At 50.9% G+C, this 9,090-nt stretch overlaps 1 protein-coding gene across 1 annotated transcript in view; it reads left to right on the forward strand.

Annotated features, from left to right (window-relative positions):
• The first annotated feature begins 1,968 nt into the window (after positions 1-1,968).
• The window catches only part of LOC138166031 (serum paraoxonase/lactonase 3-like), a 28,997-nt gene continuing 21,875 nt past the window's right edge, over positions 1,969-9,090 (forward strand). The window contains exons 1-2 of the mRNA XM_069094486.1: positions 1,969-2,180; positions 3,932-4,002. Coding sequence (XP_068950587.1) covers positions 2,107-2,180; positions 3,932-4,002 — 145 coding nt within the window. The 5' untranslated portion in view covers positions 1,969-2,106. The remainder of the gene's footprint in view (positions 2,181-3,931; positions 4,003-9,090) is intronic.

A 9,090-nucleotide genomic window follows, 5' to 3' on the forward strand; every position in this document is an offset into this window, starting at 1 on the left:
TTAATGGCACACACAACTGGCAGCAAGTGCACGGTAATAAGACAAAGTATGACTTTGTTTAAATAAACGATAGACTTAGTGTTATGGCGTCTGTCATTTCAGCTATGTCCCCTGGCACAGATCAGGAGCTTTGCACACAGGAAGGCTGTAATATGTGATTATTGAGCTGAATTTGCCAGTTTTTCTTCTCACTTTGAGGATACTTCCCCCTGCCCATCCCACCAGCATCATTAAAACCAACATGTTCCCAGAAGAGCTGACAGCTCTGCCCAGACCCTCCTCTCCTCCTCACTTCCTCATTTCTGTCCAGGACCCCTCCAGCCTTCCAGGCATCTGGACTGGAAATGGCAGAGTTGTCCTCAACTTTTGCCTCCCTTCCTCCCCTCACATCCAGTAGCAGCCCAGTCTAGTCTCACCCAGGTCACAGCTGGAGCAGGCTCAGCCCTGGGCTTCTGATTGGTCCCGCCTCCTCCCCCAATCCACCCTCCTCACGGCGCAGATTGATATCCCTAAAACTCAAGTCTCTGACTTTGACACTCCGTTGTTCCTCTGGTGTCCATTCCAAACCCTGCCCTGTACACCCAACACCCGGCTCAGTTAACCTTAACCGGTCCAGACTGTATCTATGTGTGTTTCGCTGTCTTCTCCAGGCAAACTGGCTTCCCTCTCTTCTCAGGACAGGATTTCCATCTTTCCTCTCTCGGGATAGGTGCAGAGTGGTCTTCCCTTGGTCTGGAACGCTATCCAGCTTCAGTTCAGGCCTCTGAGAATCCCGGACCTCCCTGAATGGCCAGCTCCAGTGTCCCTCACCAAGGAAGCCTCCCCGGGAGCTGAGGCCGCCCCCTCCTCCTCCTTGGCATTTGCTTCTCCATCTCCGTTCCCTCCATGGTGCCCTCCTCGACTTCCCTCCCTTGTCCCAGGCACCGTATTTGACCTCTGGGGGGTCTTCCGTGGCCCCAGCACTTAGGACAGTGAGCGCACGCCGCTTAGGAAATGCGGAGTTGGGGATTTTCGGCTGGGGAAACATCGCCCCTCTCCCCAGGGAACAGCTCTTCCATCTCCTGCCTCGCCGACTTGCTTCTTTACCATCCAGAAGTTCGGACATCCCCGCTCCTCCAGGCCTGCTCTCACTGGCAGTCCCGCCGCCACCCTCTGCAACCCAGGGCCGGCCTGGGCGCTTTCCTGGCCCAGATTTTCATCAGCCGGGGCGTTGTTCTGGCGCTCATGTTCGATCTGTGTGTGTGTGTGTGTGCGTGCGTGCGTGCGTGTGTGTGTGCGTGTGTGTGTATGTGTGTGTGCTTGCGCACACCCGCGTGAAATGGGCATGTGGTTGGAAACCCCGTTACTCTTACCTAGGAGGGCCGGTAGAAGAGGCAGGGTCCGGATATTCCGGGCTCTGGGAAGAAACAAGTTCCCTCCCCTACCCCACATGGCTGTCTGCCTGCCAGTGTGATTCCTTCATCTCTTGGGGGTACCCTAGTGCCGCCCGCCCGCCGTCCTCAGGCAGCTTCCCACTGCTGGAGCGCAGCCAACCTTCTGGTCCACTGACTGCGGGCAGGGAACGCGAAGCGGGAGGGGCAAATCAGACTCCGAAAAACACTTCTGTGGGGTCCAGGTGCAAAGGATGCGGGTTCTAGGCAGGGTCTCTTTTCTGTGCGTCAGAGGGTCGGCCTGTCTGTGTCTCGGTCTCTGTCACTGGGTCACTCAAGATCCAGCTTTTCCCCATCCTTCCCTCCCCCAGTCCACACTGGACTCTGGACTTCACTGACTGAATGCCCCGCCGAGCGTTGGACGCCCCTGAAAAGGATCTGGAGCCGACTGACGGGCCGACAGCCAGACAGGCAAGCGGGCAGCCCCAGCGCGTCACTGCGTCCACCCTGTTCCCTCTGGGCCCAAGTCCTAGTAGGGGGGGTGGGGGGGGAGAGGAGGAGCCCTTGGTACCGCCCCGCACAAGCCGCGGAGCAGGACGGAAGCCAGGTGTCATTGCCCTCTGGAGGGAGCTGGCTTTCAGTCTTCCCCTGCTCCCTATCTCCTGCATTCGCCATCTCTCTTTCTCTCCCTCCCTCTCTCTCTCTCTCTGACTGGCCAGGCCGGTGCTACTCAGTCATGGCCAAGCTGTTGGCGCTCACGGTACTGGGGCTGGTTCTGGCGTTCCTGGGTGAGAGATTCATGGCCGTCAGGTGAGCTGGGGGCTCTGGGGCCGGGGAATGGGGGATGACACAGCCCTGCCGCAGGCCCTCCGACCGCGGGACATAGAGGAAGAGGCGAAGAGGCAGCCTATAGCCAGCCCGCTCTGCCCTTCCCCAGGAGTGCTCTCCCTGCACATCTGGAGGGTCACCGGGCTCTCTGTCTCCCTCCGTCCATCCGCTCCAGTAGCTGCTGAACCTGAGCGTTCCCCGCCCGGGGCTGCCTCTGCACTCCTGCAGTTTCTCCGAGGGTCTAAGGCCTGAGGTTGTTGGAGGCAAAAAATGCGGCCTGGAGCCCTTCCTGGGCTGCCAGCAAGATGGGCATGGGCGTTTCCAGCTGAGCCTCAGTCTGCCTGCCCAAGCAGAAGGGTGCACACACAAGCACCACACAGAAATAAACACACACAGATACAGAGAGAGACATAAGGACCCCCAAGAAGGCACCCAGACATTCACAGAGAGAGCAGCACAGAGAAAACCAGAGGTTCCTACAGACAGACAGGGGCAGCCTTGTCTATAGCCTTGAACCTTGCCCCACCTCAGGTTTCAAAAGCCAAGACGAAAGCTGTCAGGGGATGTGTGTGTGTGGGGGGGGAGAGGTAATGTTAACACTCAGGCATTAGGACCCAATGCAGAGCAGCTTCTTCCAAGGGCCCAGGACCATGGTATGTGCTGTGTTCAGGCTCCAAGTTCTTAACTAAACAAGTGAAGAAATTTCCTCTTCCAAGCCTCCCCCAGTGGCCCCAAGGCCTCCTGACCTTCGGAGACATGAGCTGTCCCAGGAGGGTGGTAGTTCTTGGTGCTTGTAAGAAAGAGAACCAGAAAAACTCTTAAAGCCTTACTGGAGAGAGGAAGAGCTGGCAAACCTCAGCATGTGGGCATTGTCCTTGCTTTGGCACAGTCTGTATCATGACACTCCTGGGGCACCCAGGCTTGGCAGAGTACAAATCTGTGGCAGCTCTGGGCACCAGGGCTGAGAAGTGTCCCTGCCCAGTTATGGTGCATGCTGAGATGCCCCTGGGCACTGGAGCTGGGCAATGTCCTTCCTTGCCTAGGCATAAGGCACACATGTGACAACCATAGGCAATGGGCTGGGCAGTGTCCTTGCCTGGTTATGGTGCATGCTGGGATGTCTCTGGGTGCTGGGGCTGGGCAATGTTCCTGCTGAGGAATGGTGGGTAGGTCCCTGACTGGAATATCTTAACAAACAGTTACAAGGAAGTAGGCAGGATAAGACCTCAACTTGGAGTTCTTGGATTTGCCTTCCCGTGACCCTTAACATAAATTCTCACAGGAGCTTGTTTTGAAATAGTGACTGTTCCATGTGCCTAGAGAGGAAGGAGATCTTTGCCCTGTGGCTTATCGATGGCTTGACTCTGATCACTGATCAATTCAGGAGCCACAATGTCTCCTGCCTGTATGGGGTACAAAGGCTTCAAACTCTGGTCCTGTTCATGCTGTCACTTGAACCCAGTCCTGTTAGCCCTATTTAACAGATGAAGTCACTGAGGCTCAGTAAGAGAAGGTGGCTCCCCTAAGGCCTCCAGCTGGGAAATCAATTAACCAATTGACATTAATTAAGCGCCTGCTGCATCCCAGGCACTGAGCAGAACTCTGGGACTCTGACCCTTGTTGTGGTCACTTCCCTCCTGGATGGTGGAGAACACCCACACCGGAGGGCTCCAAAGACAGGCATGGTGCCAGGGCCTCATTTTTTTCCTGCTGTGAAACTGTATTTTTTCCAGACAGAGAATGACAGCCTCCCATCAAGTGCACTCAGTGGAACCTCCCAGCTGCCAGCTAATTCAAGGCCTAGGTATGTATGCGATGTGTCCTGGGGCACAGAGAGGGACTGACTGGTCACCTTCAGAATTTAGGCTTCCAGGCCATTCTCCCTGGGACCCAGGCCCACAGAACCTATCCTTCCCCTTCCCAACAGGCCCTGTTCATCCCTCATCTGGACTGTTATGTCAGCTCCAGATCAGCCCGCACAGTGATACCCATGCATTGGGAGGTGCTCAGGGGTCCTAGAGGTCACTCATAGAGCATTGCTTCAATTGAAGAGTTTAATGATCATTCCCATTTCTCAGACAGAACTGAGAGTCATCTGAGAGGTCACCCAGCTGGACCTGAAAACTTGGTCCTCTACTTCCAAGCCCTGCCTTCTTTCCATGCCTCCCCTGCCCCAACATCTCCAACCAGTCATCCCATCAGTATTTGCTAAAAGACATGCAGGGATGGAGAGCTTGCCTTCCCCCGCCCCCACCCCAGGACATCCATACTAAGCTTCCAGCAGCCCTTACCATCATGTTCCTCTTTCTCACCTCTTGAGACAACATCCGCCTTTTCTTGGCTCCCCCTCCCCCATCGAGTTGCTCAGTGAAGTTAGCCAAATCCTATCCCAACTATCTGGAGCTTGTCTCTTCCCCCTTCTCCCTGAGCTGGTCCCAAGTCTCTCTCCTTTGTGCCTTGGTCCACCTGAGCCTTCCTCGGGGAGTGCCTCTTCTCCTTGCTTCTCATCCTTGGCTGGCAGGTGCTCCCCCAATGCTTGTCTCTATGAGGGTTGCTTGTCACACACACCACCCCCTCCTCCCCCAGACCCCAAGTTTCTTCCTCTTAGGCATAGTATCATGACATCATCAGGTCTTGTGGCCCACAATTCACTGAGAAAGAGCTTGGCCTCAAGAAGGAACCCTACCATGTTAGGCTGGGAACCCTTTCGGTTCCACCCACCCCAAGGCAGGAGGACCAGATCCTGGTGGTCTTTGGGTGTCAGGACTGGTGCTCAGCATCAGAGTGAGGAAAGCCCTTCCCCACTGGATGACCTCAATAGCTTCTCCCTCCTCTGACTTCCCAGAGCTCTAGCTCTAGCCTAGGCACCTGGGGGCACAGTGCATTCTGTATAAGGAGGAGGGAGGGACCATCACAAATACTTTGTATACTCCCAGCAGAATGTGAGGAGGTCAGGGGCTGTTCTGTTTTGGTTGTCCAGGCTTGGGGACCAGGCTGGACACACGCTGCCCCGAAGGGGTAGGCAGGCTGCCCAGGCTCACATAGAAATTAGTGCAAAGCAAGAATGAAACCCAGGTTTTCTGACATCCTAGACAGGAAGGGCTGTGTGCAGGACAGACACCATGCTTTCTTCTCTGTGCCAGCCTCCCCAGAGTGTCTAAGGTCTCAAGTTCCTGTCTATTCCATCCTCTGCCAATCCTTTAACTGAAGAGCTGAGTCTGGCCTAGAGCAAGAAAGGAAGGGCACATGCAGAACAAGGTGATTCTGACAGAGTTTCATTTTCTTAGAGAGACAGAAACCTGCTTGTGAGTTCTTATTAATAACATGTGTGGTGTTTTGGCATTTACAAAAATAGATAAATATAAATGATGGACAGATATGTGGATAGATAAATAGGAATGGGGGAGTGAAGGAGGGGAGAGAGAGACAGAGAGATATGGAAAGTGGATGGATGGTTGCATGGACAGACAGATGGATGATAGAGAAATAGATGGATGTATGGAGAGAGAAATTTGCAGACTGATATGGACAATGGGTAGATGGATGAAGGGATGAATGGATGGATGGATGTATACTTATCAGCCTTTGGAGGGCATACTGGATACAGAGACAGTGCCTAGCACTGTGTCTTACACAATAAGTGGGCACCCAATGTTTCATGGATCGATAGATTGCTGTCATACAAACCCTTTTTCTTTGTTATACCCCTTGTAGAAAAGAAGAACAGGAGGGATGGAGAGCAGGGAGGGTAGAGGAGAGTCTCAAATGCTGAATGGAAGGAAGAGAGAAGAGGAAATGGAGGAGGTACAGAGGAAATCACACAAAGGATGAGATGAAAAGAGACTGAGGATGGGATAGGAGGAGGCAAAGGGACAGGGACAGTGAGGAAAACAGAGCAAGGGAGGGAAAAGTGTCCTGGGAGAAGAGTGAGAAACAGAATCAGACCAGAAAGGGGGTGGGGGTGGGGGTGGGAAGGAAGAGGGGAGAGACAGAGAGAGAGAGAGACAAAGAGAGGAGAGAGACAGAAACAGAGAGAGGAGGTAAGAAAGGCTTTCCATGGGTTTGGAGAGCCCCCTGGGTGGTAACCCTTGAAGCTTACTGGAACTGTGGGCCAGAGCATTTTCTGAGTAGTACCCCCAAGCTGTGCCTTCTGCCTTACAGTCAGGAGCTCCCAGCCTATAATTTCCCTGAGGGTGGTCCTCCTTGCTTCCTCACCCTTCTCAGCCTCCACACAGGGCTTGCCGGAGGACTAATGACCTCTCCTTCAATTGTCAGAGCCTAGAATATTGGCATCACCAGCACAGCCACTCAGTGTATGGTGCCTGTGTGGGGGCTCCTCCAGACACAAGGCTGAGGGTAGGCATTAAGGGATCCATGAAGACCCTTTAAACTTAACCAAGCCCTGATCAGTCCACAAAAGACTGTGCAGTTCTTTGGAGACCTTAGATAACCATGCACATCCTGGCAGACCTAGCATGGCCCTAGGCACAGTGCTTCTTCCACAGGACAGCTGCCTCCCCCCAGGGGCAATCATTCAGGGGGAGGCAACAAACATCCTTGCCAATGAGAAATAAATAATGAACTGAAGTCAGAAATGGAACCAGGGCAGGCTGTCAGGCCTTTGCCTCGGAACATTAAAAGTTACAGTGTGTTGACAACATTTCTGCTCCTTTTACAGGTGGAAGCACTAAGCTTAGACTTGGTTAACAGGAAACAAATTGGCTAAAAGGGGAAACCATGTACCAGGTTCCTTCCCAGCTCTGCCCCACCCTGCCCTGCTCCCTCATAGGCTGGATTCCAAGGAAGTCACCTTAAAAAGCTACTCTGCTGTCACATGCCTTTTGGTCTAAAGTCTAAATAACTCCTGAGTACTGGAGGGATTCCTCGTCTCTGGCTATTTTAGACTAAGCAGTCCCAGGTTGTGCTGGGACTGTGCTCTGGCCAGTCTGCAGAGTAATGAGCAGACCAACAGTCCCAGACCAAAGGGAATTTAAAATTCTGCCATTGAAATAACAGAGTTTCCCAGCTGACTGGGGGTGGGTGGGGGTAGGGAGGGGGCAGCAGGAGGGGAGTCTATTCTTTTTTTATTGTCTACAATTATTTTTTAACAGTATTGGGGGGGTTCCAATTACATGTAAAGACAGTTTTCAACATTCGCTTTTTTTTTTTTTTGCTTTTTGGAATGGGGAGGCAGGGCAATTAGGGTTAAGTGACTTGCCCAAGGTCACATGGCTAGTAAGTGTCAAGTATTTGGAGCCGAATTTGAACTCAGGTCTTCCTGACTCCAGGACCCATACTCTATTCACTGCACTACCTAACCACCATACAACATTCACTTTTATAAGATTTTGCATTCCAAATTTTTAGGGAAGTCTATTCTTAAACAGATCCAAATCCAGGTCAGAAACTTGCAGAGATCAGACCAGGGGACAGCAGTCAGACTTTGCTCTGGATCAGGGCAAAGTTCTCCCTTTGGTAGTACTGAAAGCTTTTGTCCCTGCCCCTGAGATCCTAGAATAATACAGCCCTCCATAAGATCAGCCCAGACATCCCCTCCAGAAATGCCACAGAGTCTCACCCTAACATCAAATCCAAGCCAGGAAGTAGGCTTAAAGAATGGGCAAACACCAAAAAACTCACCATTATGAGTTATTATGGTGACAGGGATGCTCAAGACACAAAAGCAATGAGAATGACTTCAAACTCTACAAGCAAAGACACAGAGAAAAACACATTTTGTACACAAATGCAAATAGAATGCTTGAGAGAGATTAAATGAGAAAAAAAATTTTAACTTTAAAATGTTTTTATAAATGGAAATGAGAGCACTGGAGAGAAAAAAAAATATGGGAAAGCAGCTAGAGTAATGGAAGAAAGAACTGGAAAAGGAATGAACAGTTTGTCATGAGAGGCACAAAACCTGCCTGAATAACAAACTTCCTGGACATTCAAATGGACAAAATAGAAGCCAATGACTCCATGAAGTAGCAAGAAATATGCAAAGAAAGCAGCATGAAGAAAATGTAAAATATCTCATAGAAAAACAACTAACCAGCAAAGAAGATTGAGAAAGAAATGGAAAATTATTGAACTATCTGAACATTGTGACCAAGAAAGAGTCTAAACATCCTATTTCAAGAAATCAAGAAAACTGCTCACAAGACTTAGAACCAAAGGGCAGAGCAGAAATAGAAGGAATCCACCAATCACTTCCTGAAAGAATCTCCAAATGACAACCCCCAGGAACATCACAGACAAAATTCAGAGCTTCCAGATCTATGTAAAATGGTGCAAACTGCCCTAAAGAATTCAAATCCAGCAGAGCCAGTCAGGATCCCATCACACAGGACTTAGCAGCCCCCCACTATGAAGAACAGGAGAACTTGGAATACAATATTCCAGAAGGCAAAATTGAGTATAATGTTACAGAGGAAAAAGTGGGCCTTGGATGAAATGATGAAATTAAATACTTCCAGTATTCCTAATGAAAACACCAGAGCTTTGGGGAAGCTCAAAAACAGGAGCAAAGAGAAACATTAAAAGGCCAATTTGAAAGAACAATGACCAAAAGGCTAAACAAGGATCAACTGTTTACATTCAAATATGGCAAGACATTACATGCTTCCCCTCTGAGCCCCATCATCTTCAGGGATAAAAGAGGGAACACAATTACATAAGGCTTGTTAGTGAAGTCTGGATGATCTTAACGTGGTGGTGGGGGGAATGAAAGAGAGGAGAAGAGAAATACAATACATTGGTGGGAGGGGGCAGGAAGGGAAAGGAAGGTTAGGCAAAATTATCGCACAAAATTATGGTGTACTAGAACATCACTCTCATCTGAACTGGCTAACAGGAGGAAGGAGAGAGAGAGACAGAGAGAGAGAGAGAGAGA

This window comes from Petaurus breviceps, unplaced genomic scaffold (genome assembly GCF_028583685.1).
Source record: "Petaurus breviceps papuanus isolate PSGF00001 unplaced genomic scaffold, PetGlider_PUasm1.0 218, whole genome shotgun sequence".
NCBI classification, from domain to species: Eukaryota; Metazoa; Chordata; class Mammalia; order Diprotodontia; family Petauridae; genus Petaurus; species Petaurus breviceps.